Genomic DNA, 18,397 nt, shown 5'->3' with positions numbered 1-18,397 from the left:
AACACTGGGCCGCCTGCAGCGGAGTGTGCGAACTTAACCACTCGGCCACGGGGCCAGCCCCATTAAAGGAATCATCTTTATTTATTTATTTATTTTTTTTAAGATTAGCCCTGAGCTAACTACTGCCAATCCTCCTCTTTTTGCTGAGGAAGACTGGCCCTGAGCTAACATCCATGCCCATCTTGCTCTACTTTATATATGGGACACCTACCACAGCATGGCTTTTGCCAAGCGGTGCCATGTCCGCACCCGGGATCCGAACTGGCGAACCCCGGGCTGCCGAGAAGCGTTACGTGCGAACTTAACCTCTGCGCCACCGGGCCGGCCCCAGATTTGTTTTTGAAAGATCATTCTGGGTTGACAGGCAAGACTTGCTGGGAAGGGGAAGGACAGGAGGGGAGAGGCTGGCGGCCCAGGAGCTGGTGCGAAGGCTGGTCTCCTCATCCTCAGCCCGGACATCCTGAGCAGAGGGCGAGGTGAACTTTAGAGGCAGACCCTGTGGGTTCCAGTCACAGCCCCAGCTCCTGGTTGCTGTTTGACTTTGGGCAAGTTCTGTGAGCTCTGTTCTCTGTGGGGGGAGGATAAAGGTGGGCCTGGGGACGGACATCAGATGTCACATGGTCATTCAAACAGCCTTGAGCCTTGACAGAGATCCAGGTCCTAATTCTCATTCTAGAAGGTCTGAGATAGCTCCCTGTACATAGAAACCCAGGCCACCCCACCCCCTTCCAACCTCAGCCAACCTCCCACAGCGCTTCCTGTTCATCTTCTGTGAACTGACCCTGCGGGAGGACATGGCAGGCAGGAGGTGTCTTCCAGGGAGCAGGGTGAGGGGAAGGAGGGTGGCTGGGCCTGCCCTGGAGAGAGATGCCATTGTGCCTGGTGGGCCCCAGGCCTTCCCTCACCCCCAGGCCAGCCCCAAACCACAGGCCACGTCCTGTTTCTCAGAAAGACTGCCATTTCCCAGAGCCCAGGGTTCGTGGGGGGACAGGGGGAGGTGGCTTCACAGCCGCTGGAGGAGGAGGAGGAGGAAGCCGCCCCAGGAAACCTGGAGGCCAGGCTTGACGTCGTAATAGGATGATCAAGTTTGGGGGCCAGCAATCTACCTGGAAAGGTTGACTCGAGCAGAGCCCAGGTCGGCTGCACCTGCCCCAGCCCAGGACCTGGCCCCTCCAGTTCTCTGGGTCCCATCAGGGCACAGAATCACAGGGCTTAGCTGGAATCCCACCCCTCCATTTATTAGTGTGTGATCTTGATTAGGTCACTTCCTCTCCCCGAACTTTAGTTTCCTCATCTCGTAATGTGGTTGACAATCCCCACCTCCCTGGATTGTCCTAGGGATCGGATAGGACAATGGATTTGAAGGTGCTGTGTTAACTAATGGCGAGGCATTACTTCATCCCGAGCCCGGGCTGTGCCAGCCTGGCCACCAAGCAGGACAGTGGATCCCACAGGACTCCCAGGACTCGTGGAGGGCCCCAGGAGGGGAAAGCCGGGCAGCCCGCGGAGACCACCCCTTCCCTCTCCCTCATCACATTCATGGGGAGACCAGCCCGGGCCACACAGCGAGTTAGTGGCTGAGGAAGAATGGATTTTAACTTGCCCCTAACCTTCTCCTCCTCCATCCTCTCTCCTGTATCTTCTACTTTTCCCTCTCCTGTGAGATCTCCTCATCGCCAAGACTTGTTTAAATCGCTCCTGTGTGGAAACCCCTCTTCTTCCATCCCATGCCCCCTGCCAGCCGCTGCCCTGCCTTTCTCTTCCTCTCCACCGTCAAAGTTCTTCAGAGACTTGTCTGTGTCCTCACCTCCCCAGCACCTGCTCCTGCCTCCCAGCTCTCCTGATGTGCGCTGCCACAGGCCCCAGAAGCCCCCTTGTCCCCGTGGAGGGCCCTTTCCAGGCCTCATCTTATTGGACTCTCAGCTTCACACTCTCCCGGGTTCTCTCTTGCCTCCATGGTGGTTCCTTTGCTGATGCTCCAGGGTTCTGTCCTACTGCCCCTTCTCTTTTCGCTCTACAATCTCTCCCACGCTGGTGTCTCCCGTCTCCTGGCTTTAGTTACCACCTACAGGCCAACAGCTCCCAAATCCCCATCTCTGGCTCGGCCTTCTCTCCATACCCTTCATACCCTCAAAGGGCTACGGCTATCTCCTGAGACTCAACATGCGCCAGGCCGAAATTTCTGGATGCTCCCCCTAGTCACCACATGAGACACCAGCTACACACTAGACTCTTCTCTCTCCCTCAGCCCTGCGTCTAGTCCGTCATCAGCTCTGCCTTCCCTTCCATCCCCATCGCCTCTCTCCTGCCCAGGCCATTGTCACCCCTCACGTGGATTCCCACAGCAACCTCCCACCTGGTCCCCGGCTCGCTCCGCCGCGCCCGTCTTCACCCAGCAGGCAGAGCCAGCTTTCGAAACCACAGATCTGACAGAAGCACTGAAGCCCTTCCAGGGCTCCCTGCCGCCTTCAGGGTGAAGCCAGAGCTCTCGGCTGGGCTTTCAGTCCTCCCACCCCCTCGCTCTTTGCCTCCAACTTTATTATCCAGCAACAGGGAGCTGTCTGTGATTCTCCCCATAACGTGCTGTTTCTCATCTTCCACGCAGATGTTCCTCCCGATGCTGTCACCCACCGTCCTCTCCCTCCCTCCTCCTTTCTTCTAACTCCTGCTCACCTTCAGAGCCTGGTGGAGTGTCCTCAGTCTGGGCAGGGACAGTGCTCCCCTCGGCCCTGATGCCACAGCTCTTAGCATGGGGCCGTGATGCCCCATCTCCTCCTCAAGACTTTGGCTCCCTGAGGATTGGCAGGGCCAGATTGGTTCCTGACACCCTGTCAGTCGTCTAGCATAAGGCCTGCCCTGGAGTAGCTCATGAAGTGTTTTATGAATAAATACATGGAAGGGGAAGATACAACTCAGAAACGTGTATAATCTCGGGAGAGCTGCTCAGAGATTCCCAAGACAAGTCTTGTGTTTACACACGCAGAAGGGGCTGGACCCAGTGAGGAGGTGCTGCTGTGCTGAACACGCTTTCACAGGAAAAGGTTTGGGGTGAACCTCGCAGGTTTCAGCTAAGCCAGGAAGGCAGTTGGCCCGCAGCACCAGGAAAAGTATTGAGGGAAGTCCATTCTTGTCCTGAGGCCCCGGTGCCTTCTCTGATTACAGAGCCCGGCCTCCAAGCCCATTCTCCAGCAGAGAGAGGGGCCGCTGTGCAGAGGGCAGGGTGGGCTGGGGGCGGCAGGGACAGCTTCACTGAGAAGAAGACTTCTGAGCTCAGTTGAAGGATGACCAGAGTTCAGCACGCGAATGGCTGAGCTTTCTTGTGCTTTAGACATAGGATGCTCAGAACCCATCCCCAGAGTCCAGGCTCACCCCCCGTGGTGAGCAGGTGACGGGGGAGCGGGTAGCTGTGAGGAGCTGATGTCTTCTGACTCAGGGGAGGAGGGAGAGATTCCAGCTGTGTTCCCCAAGCCCCAGACCCTCAGACCAGGCCCCCGGGAGCTGGCAGAGAAGTTTGGGGAGGGTGAGGGCCCCTGCTCAGTGAGGTGGCGTTGGTAGGCTGCTTAGCACACTTCCTAGACCTCAGACACCCAGGTACAAGACTGGGGCTCAGGAGACAATGGCCAGGGCCCACTAAGTGGCTGCAGGTGGCAGAACTCCAGCCAAAAGGCCACTTTACATCATCTCCCCAGGGCTTCCAGTCAGGCTTAGGGACGGGGGGCCGTGGCTGTGGGATGACTGAGACCGGCTGTACTGGGGAGAGAGCGTGGTCTGGGAGTCAGCAGGCCTGAGTTCTAGTCCTGGCTGTACCGCTCATCACTGAGGCCTTGGGGAAGATGTTGGCCAACCCTTTTCTCTGTTTTCTCCTCTCTAAAATGGGGGTAATTCCTGCAGTATTCGCCTTACGTGGAATTATGGGCATTAAAATGGCTTTGAAATTGCCAGGAATTGTACATGTGGGCATGGTAAATTATTGGTGTTGTCTTCAGTTGTAACTGTTAGGCTTTCTTCCAGACCATGGTGCCGGGGTTGGCAGTCTGACTGGCACGTCTTGGAAATCCTGAGGTGACAACAATTGGGCTGGTAGCATTGCTCACGGTGGACGGTGGACGGGGCAGGGGTGCTCGCCCGGAGCAAGAGACCTGGCCTCCAATTCCCCATCTGCTGCTATCCTGTGCTGGCTTCAGGCAAGTTACTGCTCCTCCCCAAACTCAGCTTCCTCATTGTAAAGTGTGGCTGACAACTGTAAGGAGCCCTGGAATATTTGCTGGGAAAGCTTTGAGGCTCCATTCACCCCTCCGCTGGCTAACCAGAGTCAGTCCCCCTTCCTAGGCTCAGTGCCAAAGAACTGTGAAAGGGAGGCTGCCCATAAAAGCAGGAGGTGCCGTAGCCGGGGGCCAGGGCCAGAAGCAGTACAGAGCAGGGGAGAGGCCTCAGTGGCAGACAAGGGCCCGGGCGGGGAGGCTGCGGCCAGTCTCTGCCCCTTCCGCAGCTCAGTTTCCATCTCTGTGAAATGGCGACACCAGGCCTGCCTTGCAGTCACTGTGAGAGCACCCGGCGACAGGGTGTAAGCTCAACAGGCAGGGTTGAGAGGTAATGCAATTTCTTATTTATTCATATATAATAACAAAAGTGATAAAGCTCATCTCTGCGACTGTTTAGGTCTTCGTTATAGGGTCTTGGTCACTTTGTCTGGACTGGCTGTGACCTTCAGCTCCGGGGTCTGGGTTAGGAAGATGCTCCAGTGACCTGCATGGAGGAAAGCAGAAGAGATGCGTGTGTGTGTGTGTGTGTGTGGTGAGTACAGGGGTGTGTGTGCATGTGCACACAACAGGGGCAGAGTGACTGGAGTGGGAAAAACTTAGGGCAAGGAGGACTGGGTGGGCCTGGGTTTGGAGCCCACAGGGAGGAAGGGGGTGGGTATCCCCATCATGCCCCGTATCCCCATCAGTTCTGGCGCATGACCCTGCAACCACCTTTGGGGGCTGGGCTGGTTTCCTGACACCTGCTGGTGAGGCTCATATCTGTGCCTCCCTCTCCTCCACCTGAAGCCCCCCCTGGGTCCCTCTTCCTCAGAGTCGTGTAGAGCACAGTAAGGGCACTGGGAGCACAGTGGCGAGGAGAGTTCCAGTACAGAGGGAGTAGGCAGCTCCAGGTTTGGGGGCTCAGACCTCCCTCCTCTACAGCCCCGTCTCCCCCACCCCCAAGACCCAATCCAGCTGGCTCTGCTTCACCCTCCCGCTTCTGAGCTCCGAATTGGGAAATCTCTGGCGCAGACGCCCACTGGATTCCTGTGCCGGGAACTGACGTCTGTGCTGACAGCCCCCCCTCCCGGCACCAGCAGCCTGGAACTCTCCACGAGGCCCCAGCCTCTCGCCCGGCTCTCTTCCCAGGCCCCAGTCCTCAGCCCGAGGTCCCACCTTCGTGGGTGTCGGTGAGCAGCCGGAAGTTCTGTGCCTCTTTCTGGAAGTCTTGCTTCCTGACTTTCTTGATCTGAATCAAGTGGAAGATTCCTGAGGGCAGAGATAAGGGCGTGAGCAGAAAGTCAGGGCTGTGCAGTCAGTGACACAGGGTGACTTCGACTCGGAAGGGACCCAGTCACCTCCCCCCCTCTCCTAGTCTGATCAGACACCAAATCCTGGGGACTAAGTTTCCTAAATATTGTGAGTCTCTTCTCCATCCCCACCACCACCTTCCCCGTTCAGGCCCCATCATGTCTTGCCTGGGTCACTACCCTAGACTTCTGACCTCCTTTTCCCACCCAATCTCTGATCCTAACTATGGCCGTTCCAAAATATGCATGTTACCCTGTCACTCTCCTTCCCTGACCTCCCACTGCCACTCTGCTGACCCTGCTCCTGTCACCATCACCATCCTGCCCTCACACCACTCACCTGTCCCCAGTGTAGAGAGGAGCAGGGTGAAGGGAGGGAGGAGAGGCAGGAGTCTGCCAGGCCCGTATGGACTGGTCAAGCTTTTCTCTGGGCAGAGAACGGATGATAAAATCAGTAGACGTGCTTACTCAGACACCAGAGCAAGGGCAAGTGTCAGAGTCGTGGGCCGCCTTTCAGCACAGGGCTCTGGGCAGACCAACCCTGTGCTCCAGCTCAACCCACTGCCTGAAATGCCCTGAGGGGGCCAAGCCTTCACATATGCCGCCCCCTCTGCTGGAACACCTTCTCCTGTGGCCACAGGGGAACTCCTACTCATCCTCCAAGCCTGAGCTGGAAGTCTTCCTTGATTCCCTTCCCTGCCTTCCCCTGGCCCAGGTAGTTATAACTTCCTCCTTGGGGCACCCACAGCTCTTGGCATCTGTTTGTGATCGTCCCTATTTCTAATGTGCTATCATTGTGTCTATTCCTGCCTCCCCTACCAGCCTGGGAACTCCTGGAGTGCTTTCCTCTCTGGGTCCCCTAAACCTGGCCCACATTAAGCAGGTAGAATGAATGAGTGAATGAATGGATCCCTGGATGGAGGATGTATGTATGGATGGATGGATGGAAGGACGGAGGGATAAGCAAATGTATGTGAACCCAGTCTAGGCCAGGCCCGAGGGGGAATGAGGGATTAGCTGGACCTCCTGATGTTTGCGTTCCATGGGGAGCTGGCCATGGCACCACACGTGATGCTGAGGCCCTGAGCACATCGGCCGTGAAGTTGCACCAGCTGTTACCACCAGGGTCTGTGGCCAGAAAGAACAGATGTGACAGCAAGGCCTCTGCGAGGCCAGCACCGTCCTCAAGAAAACCAGCACTGGCCTTGCTCATGGGAATCTGAGTGGGATCCCACTGAGGTGAACAGACAGCACTGGTCCTGGGACAGAAGTCCAGGAGGCCAGGAATGTCTAGCACTGTCCTTGGGATCCCCCGCCCAGATGCCAAGGACCAGGATGTGAGAGAGACTCGCTCCAAAGGCCCAGGCTGGAGCACAAGCGTGAGATGGGGACGGGTCCTTCTGCCCCAGGCCTGCCACTGCACCAACCCCCGAGGAGGTGACAGGGAGGTGGGTGGGTCCCCACACTGTACCCTGTAAAGCATAACCAAAAGCTTTACAGGTGACTTTGAGCAAGTCATCGTACCTCTCAGACTCAGTTTTCCTATCTGCAGAATGGGGCATTAATACACACCCCTCAGGTTTCTCATCTGGATTAAATGAAGCACCTTACACATAGTGCCTGCTACACAGCACTCACAGAGCGCAGGGCCACAAACCTGGGTCGAGGGCCAGAGTTTGAGGCCGTTGCCACCACCCTGCCTGCAGTGTGCACCTCTTGCTTTTCTAAGTCCTGTCCAGCCCCAGGCCCATCTTCCACGGAGCCTCCCTGACCAGCTCAGCTCCCGGGGAGCTCTTGCTGCACCCGGGTCACATAAGGCCAGAGGCTGGGGTCTGCTCTCTGAGTCCCAGCACCTGCCAGAGGTGGGGAAGCCAGAGAAAACATGCAGCTGGCACCCTCCAGGGCCGATGGGATCTCAAGGCACAAAACAACTATAAGGGTTAGTGAATCTAGCTCCCCAGCTGCTGGCAGAATCCCCCCAGCCCTTGCTTACACGCTCCTGTGAACGGAGCTCGCTTGTTCCCTTCCACTAGAGGAAGGCTCTAACTATGAGAGCTTCCTCTCATTGGCGGACACCCGCGTCTCTGCAATTCCAACCGACTGATGATGTGGGATGAGGACACTAACATTGTTAGCACCTACTATAGGCCAGGGACTGCACCTATGTTATTTCATTTAATCCTCCAGAAACCCTCCTCCCCAATTAACAGAAGAGAAAACTGAGGCCCAGAGAGGTCAAGTGATTGCTCAAGGCAACACAGCTAAGAAACGGCAGAGCTGGGATTCAAACCCAGGTCTGATTCCAAAGCCCCTGCTTGTTGTTCTGACCCTTGCGGTCACTCAAACACAACTGCTCCCTCTGCCTGGGGCAGTGCTGCAGAGCCATGAAGCCAGTCCTGTCCCCCTGAGTCTTCTCTTCTCCAGGCTGAACAGCTCCGCTTTCTTCGTCCATTCCTCTTACGACAGGGGGCAGAGTAGAGCAGGGAAAGAGCCGCATCTGACGTCACAAGACATGGGCTCTAGCTCCTCCACTTACTGGCTGTGTGGCCTTGGGCCAGGTACTTCACCTCTCTGAGCCTCAGTTTCCTCATCTGTAAAATGGGGATAATAATACCTAACTCTCAGGATCACTGAGGATCAAATGAAATAACGAATGTGAAAGCACTTTGTAAACTCTGAAGCGCTTCACACATTGGTTGTTATCGTCATTGTCATCATTATTAGCATCCCCTCTTCCACCCCCACCCCACTCCCAGCCAAACCCACTGGTAGGAAAAGTGACTTCAGAGCTAATCCACACTTAAAGGGTTTCGTTTCTTTTATCCCACCCAGGGGATTTCTGTTTCACGAGAAGAGCCAGAAAACGGACCTCTCAGCAGTTCCCTTCTCAATGAATCTCCTGCTGACCCTCAGTTGGTGATATGAGCAGCCTGTTGAATACGGTGAGTTTCTCACGGTGTGAGAAATATCTTCTGATGTCAACTTACCTTGGAGGGAAAGAACCCACCATCTAGAAAGGGCTGAAGGGGTCTAGCCTCAAGGGCCTCCTGCTCTGAGGATGCTGGGTGGGGGGGGGGGGCCCTCCTGCCTGAGCAGCTCTCCCCTCACAGGTGCTGGATTATACCCAGAGACATCTCTTTGCTTCACCAGGACAGACATTCCTCGGTCCTGCCTCCCTGCAAGGTGCAATGACCCCTTCCCCCCAGGAGAGGGAGCACTTCCAGGCCCCGGCATCTCAGAGTGGGTGAGCTTATCAGAACTGTCAGTCACAGAATCATGTCTCCTCTGTCTTGGGATCAGGGCCTCTTGAACCTAGAAGGGCAGCCATAGGCCCTTGATCAACCAAATGCCCCTAAGGCCCCTGGGGGCCCAGAGCACAGGAAGGGGACAGGCAGAGGTACGCCCGGCTGGGATGGGCCAATGCTCACCTTCTACCAGCTTCCAGAGGTAGATGTCCACCTGCTCAGAGGCCTCACGCTCGAGGGCAAAGCGACGCAGGTTGTCTGGGCTTGGGGATACTGACGTGTGGACAAGGACTCGGCCCGGCACCTTCGGACACCTGGTGGCACTGATCTCACTGTGGCCAGGGTCTGCCTTGTCCTCTGGGAGAGACAAGGAGCTTGTGAATGCTCTGTCTCCCACCCTTGGTAGGCCCAGGAAGAGGGGCCACCAGTCTGACATCCCCCTCAGGGTGTCTACAGTCCTTGGGGAAGTTCTGGTGTCCCTGGGAAGAGAAGGAGGTCTCTGGGGAAAAGAGAGGAGCATCTCCCCCATCCACCTCCCACTGATTAGCGTATCAGAAAACTTCTCGCCCTTCAGGGCCCGGCTCACCTTCCACCTCCTTCAGGCAGCCCGCTCAGAACAGCTTAGCCCACCCAGTTTCCTCCCACCCATAGCTTTTAAAACCCTTTCTGCTTCTGTGTCCCGCTCATGCCCTCAGTCCCATGCTGCCTTGCATTGCCTTGTAATTGTTTTACTGGGGTATGTTTTCTCACTAAAAGAGACTCACAAGGTGAAGGGCAGGAATCATGTCCTCCAAGTCTTTGAGTCACTCGCACGAGCAAGCACAGGCTCTCAATGAACACACAGAGAATGAAAGGTTTGGGAAGCATTGAGGTGATGACGGCAGCAGTGATGATGACGGTTGTGATGGTGGGAGAGGTGGCAGCAGTGATCATGACGATGGCGACTGTAGTGGTGGTTGTGGGGGGATGATGGGGATGGTAGAGACGGGGGTAAAGTTCTTGGTGCCAAATTGGATCCAGTCCTAAAGCCTTTACATGTTGGAATTCTGAGGACACTCCCCAGGACTTGCCATGTCCCCACAGTCCCAGGACATTTTTCAGGGACTGGAGGACTAAGTCTCACACATACCTCCTTCCAGACTCATGCGAGTTATGAAGCCCTTCGAACTGTCCAGCTAAGGGCTGTAAGGCTACAGTCTCAATATTTTTAAGGGGAAATAGACTGGGGTCTGGCGGGGGAGCCCAAGACCAGGCGTGTTTGTGAAGGAACCCAGGAGCGAGCGAGAATTCAAGTCGAACCCCTACCCTTCATGAGTTCTGGGCACCACCTGTCCAGCTCCCTCCCTGGCCTGCTCCTAATAGCATATAACTCTGAGAAATAAGAGTTATCCCTGATGTTTGGATTTTGATTTACAATCCATAAAGCATTTTCATCACCTGGGGCTCAGAAAGGCAAAGTGAGTTGTCTGAGCTCACAAGAGTACGTTAGGTGAGTCGGTGAGGAAGCAAGCCAACGCAGAGCAAACTTCCTTAAATCCTGGGGGAGGCGGAGACTTAGGATAATTGGAGCCACTCAGCAATCACCTTAGTGAAGTAACTGAGCAGTTAGGGTTAAAGGAAATGTGTGAGATCAGAGTCCATACCCGGCCCTCGCAGGTTCTCCACTTCTTTTTCTTCCCTGTTCCGCTCCTTTCGGTTTTGCCACCCGAGCTGTCTAAGCAGATGTGTCAGGGCACAACCTCAGCTCGCACCTTCTACCCGCCTGCCTTCCTTCCAGGCTTGAGGGAATGGGCCCGCCCCTCCAACAGCTACTGTCGACTATCACAGGCTGCTCTGCTCAATGACATGCTGCGATGTTTTCTTCTGCACACTCGTTAATCCTAGGGTCCCATGACGTTGTTAAAAGAACTCAGCCAGCAAGTCTGGAAGCCTGAGTTCTAGTTCCAGCTCCACTACTACTTTGCTGTGTGACTCGGCAAAGTCTCTTCTCTTCTCTGGGTCTCAGTTTTCCCATATGTAGGTGATGGTTGAATGAAGACAACAGAGGTCAAGAGCATTGTCTTGGGAGTAAGACAGGCCAAGGTTCCAATCCCAGCTCTGCGCTTACAGCCGTGTGACCTGGGACAAGGTACTTAGCTTCTCATTTTGTACAGTGGAGATAGAGAGCTGCCTGTCCATTGTATTGTGGTGAGGGTTACCTGCTTTCATGCATGCAAAATACCTACCTGGCTCATGGTAAGTGCTGAGTAACCCTGGCTGTTCCTCTTAAAAGTCCTAATATCTCAACATTTTATGACTTCATAGAATCCAGAACATTAATTGATTCTATGTACATGTCTGAGAGCCTCCGAATCTGTCGCTGTAACATTCGATGGCTTCATAAGTCCAATATTTTACGAGTCTGGCATTTTCCACTCCTGTGCTTCTAACAGTCTGTGCATCTAAAAACCCTGCCTCCCGTGGCTCTGAGTCCATGCCCTGTGCACAGGGGAGATGTCCCAAGTGTCTGTGCTCTGGGGAGAGAGACCCAGGGCTCACCCCAGCCAGTGCCCTCCCTGCCCTCAGCGCCTCTTGTACCTGGGCAAATCTTGCAGCACTTCCCGGGCACTTTCTCCGGGTGACGGCAGGGGTACTCGGTGGGGCAGGTCACCCGCTGGCAGTCCTGGTGGCCGTCCTGACAGGTGCACAGGATGCAGGGCAGGGGTCCGAAGGAGCGGAAGGCTGGGTGCCACACCTCCCCATGGGAGTACGTCTTCCCACCATGCACGCAGGCTGGGCCAAGGAGGGCGGGAAGGGATGAGGGTCAGTGCCCAGGCCCCAGGCCAGAGTCCAATAATGGGTGGGGGCGAGGCCTCGGGGAGCCCCTCCTCCACCAGTGTGCCCCAGCCACACTGCCTGCGAAGTGGAGGCCAGGGAATGAAATAGATCCCCTGTCCCTGACTTCCCCCACTCAGCACTCAAGGCTGAGACGTGCCCAGTAGGTTCTTGCTGAAGATGGAGAGCCCTCCGCCTGCCCTTCACAGGCCCCTCTGGTGGAGCATGGAGAGGGCTGGCCTGGCCTGGCAGAAGGAGAATGGAGATCAAGTTCTGTCACCGCCTGGCCATGTGAGAGCTCTGGCAGGTCCCTTCCCCCTTCTCAGCCTCAGTGTCCCATCTGTACAAAGAGGGGTGGGGACAGATGCCTCCACAGTGGGAGGAGCACTGCCAGTGGGTGTCCTGCGGTGAGGCCTCTGTCCTCCTGCTCTGCTCCCGCCAGGCCTTGCCTGCTCCATCCCGACTGTCCTTCTGCAGCCCAGCTCTGCTCCCTCCTTCCTTTGTCAAAAACTCTCCCTTGGTGCTTCCTTATATTATAATAATTTATTTACATGCCTGTTTCCACTACTAGTCTACGAGCCCCCAGAGGACAGGAACCATTTTTCATCTCTCTGTTCTGTGCCCCTCAATTCCCAGCAAAGACATGGCAGATGCTCAAAAAAGTATTGTTGTGCTGATCCACAGTCCTGGTTCCAGGACTAGTTCTGTCTCTAACTCAATACTCTGATTCTCAGTGTCCTCATCTGACAAGTAGGGGTTTAGACCTGATGCCCTTAAAGGGCACCTTCAGTTTTTATGTTCTATTAGTCTACGAGCTCATGGCCAAGTTGAGATTGGGAAACCACTGAGTGGGGGTGCCGGGATGGGAGGTGGGAGCAGTCGGGTCCCTCTTTTCCACCTCATGGGTTGGCGGAGGTCCCAGTCCTCACCTTTCTTATGTTTTTCCTTCAGGACAATCTTGACTGTCGTGCTGCCTGCCCCCTTGGGTCGGAAGTGGCGGGGGACGAAGCCCAGAGGGGAGCTGAGGCCAGTGGGGGCTGGGGTGCCCAGGCCTCTCTTTCTCCCGCTGTCCCCTGAACACGGATCCTGGGAATGTCTCTGCAAACAGTAGGAAGGATGAAGATCACTGATGGGCCACTGCCAGTGGAGGAGCAGCGGGAGCCCTGAGGGCAGACACCAGCACGACTTCCGAGTGGAGGGCACAGGTTAGGGATAGAAGGAAGATCTGGATGGAATCTAGGATGTTCTCAGAAAGCATCTTTGAAAACTCTCAGAGGAAGTGGTTTGGAAATCCAGCCTCCCCCAAGCCCTTCTCAGGCTGTCAGAGCCGAGGCCTTGGGACTGGGGTGGACACAGGGTGCTGAGGTCTTGATCTGGGAGCCTAAGTCGTCAGGGACCTGGGGAACTTAATATTTAAGAAATAGAAGGTGAGAATGTAGTGCAGAGGAGAGTCAGGAAATTCTCCTTTGTCTAAGAAGACAGGTGGTGGGACAAGGGGACCAGCCTCTGACGCTCCCACCAGGCCCAGAATCCCACGGGGCAGGAAAACTAGGAGCAGGGCCCATCTAGAGACAAAGGGTCTCCAGAGCCCCTGGAATCCAATTCCCGAGAGCCTGCCCCTCCAGACCAGGCCTTGGGAAGGCTAGCAGTGCCAGCAAAGGGTGTGTAGTGAGGACAGCATGAGAGGGCAGGAGGCTCGCAGCTCCTAGTCTGGGGATTGGGAGCTCAGGCCGTGGGAGAGGAGCCAGCGGGCTGGGGGCAGAGCTTATTCCCTCCCTCGCTGACCCTGAGCCACTCTCGCTCCTCCTTCTACTGCCCCTTCCTGCCCTCTACAGTCTCAGTCAGTCCATTGATGGCCCGGAGACTGAGCCCACACGAGCTCCCAGAGTGGAAACTGTGTCCCAGGCTCCAGCACAGGCCCAAGCATAGAGGGCTCCCAGGAAATGCTTGTTGAGTAAAAGAGGGGCAAGAAGGAATCGAAGAGCCCAACCCCCAAGTGGTGACTTGCCCACATCATCCAGCAAGTTAGCAAGGAGCTGCCCAGGGCCTGGAACTAAGCCTGGGTGGGCTTCACTTAGCACACTGCCTCCTGGGGAGAGGATGGGAAGGGAAGAGGATGGCATGGCTCAGACCCTGCGGCACAGGTCCCACCTGAGAAGGTCCAGCCTGGGAAGGGAGGATGAGCTGGGAGGGGAAGGGAGAGCTCATTAGCTCAGAGCCCTGGGGAGTCTCTGGGAAGGGGAACCTAGCCTCCAGTCCCCCAGGGCCCAGGTGACCCAGGCTGAAAGAGCAGGTGAGTTGTTCACACTGTAAACATAGCAAGATGGTGGACAGGGACTTGAGTCAATGTGTCAGCACATCTCCCACCTCCTTCCTCTCTGACCAAAGAGAGCTGAGCATTTTGGCCCATCTTACCTCTAGACCAAGATCGACAGGGGCCAAGACAGAGAGGGGAACAGAGAGGTAGCCCCCAGACAAAGAACCAGTACCTCAGAAGCCAGGTGGGGAAGGCTGACCCAAGTCAGAGGCCACTCCTCGGGGAACGTGCTGCCCAGAGGTGGCCTGAACTAAGGAAAGACACAGGCTCTTGATGGAACAGTGTCAAACAGTTTCCCAGGAGGGAAATCAGGAAGATTGAGGCCTGCTCCTGCCCTCCGTGGTGCTTTTCCCCAGGCCCCTCCTGGCCCATCAGCCATGATGGGACCATGATGGGAGGCTGGGGAGAGGGGCTGGCACGTGGGGGGGCTAATGGAGCTGACCTGGAGGACAAATGAGAAATGAGGACAATAACTGGTATTGCCTGCTCCAGAGTCATGGAGATTTAGGCCCTGGGTACCGCCCCTCCCCTCCTCGCCCCACCCTGTCAGCAAAGCTGTGCACTCACCACCCCACGGTGTGACTGCGTGGAGTCCTCTTCAGTTGATATCTCACTTGACCCATCTGGAAACCCAAAGAGAAGTCGGGTCAGCCTCCGCCTCCTCAGCCTTGCTGGCTGGAGCCCTGCAGGCCTCCACCTCTAGGCTCTGCCCCTCCAAGGCCTAGTGCCACTTCTGCAGCCCCCACTCACCAGCAGGTCCCTTTGCCCCAGCAGGGACTTATTCCCACTTCTCATTACAGCCTCTCCTCATCTTTGGGTTAATGAAATCCCTACAACTGGGTTGCTGACTCAGTTTCCCCACACTGACCTGATCATTGAACTACTTGGCTGGGCCAGAGTATCTTGTTCAGTGCCCATGACGGATGCCAAGGACCCAGAATCCCATCCCTGCAGCCTGCTTAGCTGCAGTCCCCTGGGCGGCCACTCTACCCAGCCACACTTGAAGTCACCAGGCCTTGGTCTAGATTATACACTCCCAGGGCCCCATGCTCCAGCCCCTCCGCCCCTCCAGCTGGAACACTCTAGGACTCCTCCACCTCCCAGCCCCTGGGAGCCAGCACACAAGGCCCTTTGGAACTTCGTGGTTTCCTAAAGCCCTGAGTGGGATTCCATCTCCCTAGCCCCTGCCTTACACACAGTGTGGCTCCTTCTAAGCATTCCTGGTTGAAGACCAAGAACACTGGAATTTGTCCATCAGAAATCAACAAGGCCAACCTCTCAGTGCACACACAGCACAACTGAGGCCCAGAGAGGGGAAGGAATCTGCAGGAGTTATCTGGAAGAACAAGGACTAAACTAGAGTCACCTGGCTCCTAGTCTAGTGCCCTTCCATGACCCCAACATCTGGGGAAGCATTCTACAGTGGAGCACTCCTCTCCCTGAGTCCTGCCTCCTCCAGGAAGCTTTCCTGGACTACCCCGGCCCACAAGGAACAGTCTGACCATCTGGGCACTTCATTCTGCTCAAGCCATTTGCCTTTCACTAGCCAACGTGTTGGCCTCTCTCTGTTCTATATAGAGACGCTATCTAGATTCTGCTTGACACACGTGCTCTGAGCCTCGGTGAGCCCAGACCTGTGCCCAGCTGTGCTGTGAGGAAGATCGAGGACACTTGGTCCCTGCCTGTATAGACCCCTCTGCTGTGCCTCTTCTGATCCTCTTGGACTCATCTGATTGCGGGGACTTTGTCCCCTCCTTGCAGGCACTGCCACAGTGCCTCCTCTGCACTGGCTCCAGCGACTTCCCTCAGGTTCAGCCCGCCAGCACCTGCCCTCACGCCCCTGCCTCCTGGCCATGTCTCCCCCTCCTGCAAGTTCGGACCCCACGGCACTCCTGGCTCCTGCTCCCCAGGCGACACATGCATGTACAAGAGGTGGCATGGGGGAATTAACACCCTTGGGGTGAACCTTTGACCAATGGGTGTTGGTGGTGGGTTGACAAATTCTCACTCTTCCTCTATCACCCCCAGACTTTTCTGAGAAGCAGAAGACAGCTTGGAGCCATAGGTCGCACTTGAATCGAGCAGAGGCAGCTCCCCAACACCTTCTTGCGTTGCTTCTCCCTGCTTCCCTCCCCCTTCCCCTCCTTCCTGCTCCCTGGGGTTGCAATAAAGAATAAGCACACATCAGCCTCTGAGACAGGCTCAGCTCTCTGGGGGCCCTGTGAGCCCCACCCTTGAGGAAGGCATGGTCTGCCACATGCTGGGTCCCCTGAGGCTCCCCTGCTCTGACAGGCCAGGGCCAGCTCCCCAGGGCAGGGTGCGTGGGCGCTGCCAGGGCTGCAGACAGACTCACCGTTGCAGGCCTGGCAGCAGGAGGCAGGCAGCGGGAGGGGCGCGGGGCAGCCGGGTTCCGGACAGGTCATGAGGCCGCAGTAGATCTGGCCCTCCTGACAGACAGAGCAAACAGGAGCTGGGAGATGAGCTCTGACGAGGACCAGCCTTGGGGCTAGGACAGTCCCCTTCTCTGGGGGCAAATGGCCTTGAGGTCTCCCCTGAAGTAGAGGAGGGAGCAGCAGAGTGTCCTGGGCAAGGCCCAGCCAGCTCAGAGGAGGGGTCCCCTGTACACTCCCTGCTCCCACTCCAGCCCCTGAGGGAACATTCGCCCTTCAGCATCTAAAGCCTTTTCACACCCAGTCTCTCCCTAGGCTCTCACAGCAACTGGTGAAGTGAGATTCTCCCATCCTCTGGATGGGGAGAGCCCTGAGAGGGACCTGGACCACCTGAAGTCGGAGGCGCAGCCCGGCGCATGAGCTAGAGCCCAGTCTTCAGGCCTTTCCTGCTGAGGTCAATGTCCTTCTCCCCTGGCCTGGAACAGGGGGCCTGCATGGGGGAGCAGGGCGGGTGGGTGACCCCTTAGGCTCATCTTGCTCTTATTGAAAACCCCAGGTCCCCAACTTCAGGACCCAGCCTTGAGAGGCAAGACGGCAGGAGAAAAGGCCTTCTGGGAGTCGGGCAGTCGGATGGCCTTCGGTGAGTCACTTCTCTTCTCTGAGGCTCAGTTTCCTCCTCTGTGAAATGGGGGCACTCCCATCTGGGTTGTGAAGATCAAGTGAGGGAATGGTTGTGAAAACCCTTTGTAAAGTATGAGGCACACTGTACCCAGGAGGCCTTTCCCTATTCCTTCTCCAATGAGTCTCAGAGGGAAGGATTCTGATTCCCCAGATGAGGCCAGGAAGTCAAGCCCGTCCCATAGCAACAGGGACAAGAAAAAAGAAGGGGAGACCCAAGTATCCAGGGAGAAGGGACCAGAAGAATGCTCTCACCACCCCGTCGCCATCATTTCCATCTCTTCCCACAGGGCCCTCCTAACCCAGGTGCTCGTCCCTTCACAGGAAGCAGCATGAAGCAGGGGAAGAACATGGGTTTTGGAGCCACGTGGTCCTGCAACTGAATTCTGGCTCTGCCACTTAACTAACTGTGTGACTTTAGGCAAGCTTCTTAACTGCTCTGAGCCTCAGTTTTCTCATCTGAAAAATAAGACCAGTGCCATCCTTCTCCTAGGGTCGTTGGGATGCTATACATAAACACAAGGCATTTCCATGAACCTAGTAGCACAGTGTACCGGACCACTGCCAGAGGCTCAGGCCCGGCAGAAATAATCGCTCTCCAGGTTGATGTATAAGTGGTCACTCTTGATATTTGTAAACTGTTGGCTCTGCAGCACACAGGCTTTAAGACTCAGAGCCTCGGGGGGGATGGACTCTCTCACTGAAAAGACGGGGAGGCAGGCGAGAGAGAAGTGACTGGCTCAGGGTCACAGACGGAGCCACGGCAGAGCTGGAGCTCAAACGTGGGAGTGCGACACCTGGTCCAGGCCCCTCGCCCTGCAACCCTGCTAAATCAGATGATTATCTGAAGCAGGGAGGACACTGGAGACCACCTGGGCGGACTCCCTCAGCACTCAGAGGAACTGAGGCCACAGCGGTTTGCTGACCAGGTGGTGAGGACACTGGGAAGGCAGGAAGTCTCTCCCACCAATGCACAGACGAAGAGCTGAGCCCAAGGGTGAGGAAGCCATGCTGAAAGCCACCCACAAACCTGTAGCGGGGCCACGCCTAGAACCCCCTGAGGAGGAGGATGAACTTTCCAGATCAGGCCCTGCTTGGCTTCAGTCTCTGTCCCCTGAGAACACGGCAAAGTCGGCGCTGCCTGTCCCTAGACCCAACTCTGACCACAGGCCGGGGGGGTTTAAGTGCTTCAGATTAAATTCCATTTGCTTCCAACAGTCTGGCCCTGTCTCTGTGCCCCAGGACTGATAACTGATCATTTACTCACTCACTCATTCATTCATTTATTCATTCAACAATCATCACACACATCCTCTGAGTGCCAGGCCCTGGGCCAGGAGCAATGGAGGACACAGAGATGAATTGGGGATGTTCCCTCTTCCAAGGAGTGCAAAGTCTACTG

At 56.2% G+C, this 18,397-nt stretch overlaps 1 protein-coding gene and 1 long non-coding RNA gene across 5 annotated transcripts in view; one reads left to right on the top strand and one right to left on the bottom strand.

Moving 5' to 3' along the window:
* Positions 1 to 4,453: 4,453 nt before the first annotated feature.
* LOC123278842 (uncharacterized) lies at positions 4,454 to 18,208 on the top strand. Its single transcript, XR_006516525.2, has 7 exons — positions 4,454 to 4,590; positions 8,384 to 8,493; positions 8,662 to 8,795; positions 12,562 to 12,815; positions 16,633 to 16,771; positions 16,874 to 16,957; positions 17,286 to 18,208. It is a non-coding gene; the product is annotated as an uncharacterized lncRNA (long non-coding RNA).
* The window catches only part of CHRDL2 (chordin like 2), a 30,136-nt gene continuing 16,333 nt past the window's right edge, over positions 4,595 to 18,397 (bottom strand). Inside the window, exons 5-13 of one of the 4 annotated variants that reach the window (XM_070490708.1) lie at positions 16,281 to 16,374; positions 14,495 to 14,550; positions 12,540 to 12,708; positions 11,374 to 11,568; positions 8,980 to 9,153; positions 8,088 to 8,142; positions 5,892 to 5,978; positions 5,418 to 5,510; positions 4,595 to 4,746 (exon numbers count right to left, since the gene is read on the bottom strand). In XM_070490708.1, the coding sequence (XP_070346809.1) occupies positions 4,656 to 4,746; positions 5,418 to 5,510; positions 5,892 to 5,978; positions 8,088 to 8,142; positions 8,980 to 9,153; positions 11,374 to 11,568; positions 12,540 to 12,708; positions 14,495 to 14,550; positions 16,281 to 16,374 (1,014 nt within the window). In that variant the 3' untranslated portion in view covers positions 4,595 to 4,655. The remainder of the gene's footprint in view (positions 4,747 to 5,417; positions 5,511 to 5,891; positions 5,979 to 8,087; positions 8,143 to 8,979; positions 9,154 to 11,373; positions 11,569 to 12,539; positions 12,709 to 14,494; positions 14,551 to 16,280; positions 16,375 to 18,397) is intronic. The other 3 variants (XM_014853070.3, XM_044752715.2, XM_014853071.3) reach the window with 3 other exon arrangements.

This window comes from Equus asinus, chromosome 20 (genome assembly GCF_041296235.1).
Source record: "Equus asinus isolate D_3611 breed Donkey chromosome 20, EquAss-T2T_v2, whole genome shotgun sequence".
In the NCBI taxonomy this organism is placed as follows: domain Eukaryota; kingdom Metazoa; phylum Chordata; class Mammalia; order Perissodactyla; family Equidae; genus Equus; species Equus asinus.
The sequence above is the reverse complement of the archived record's forward strand: the minus strand, read 5'-3'. Positions and strand labels throughout refer to the sequence as shown.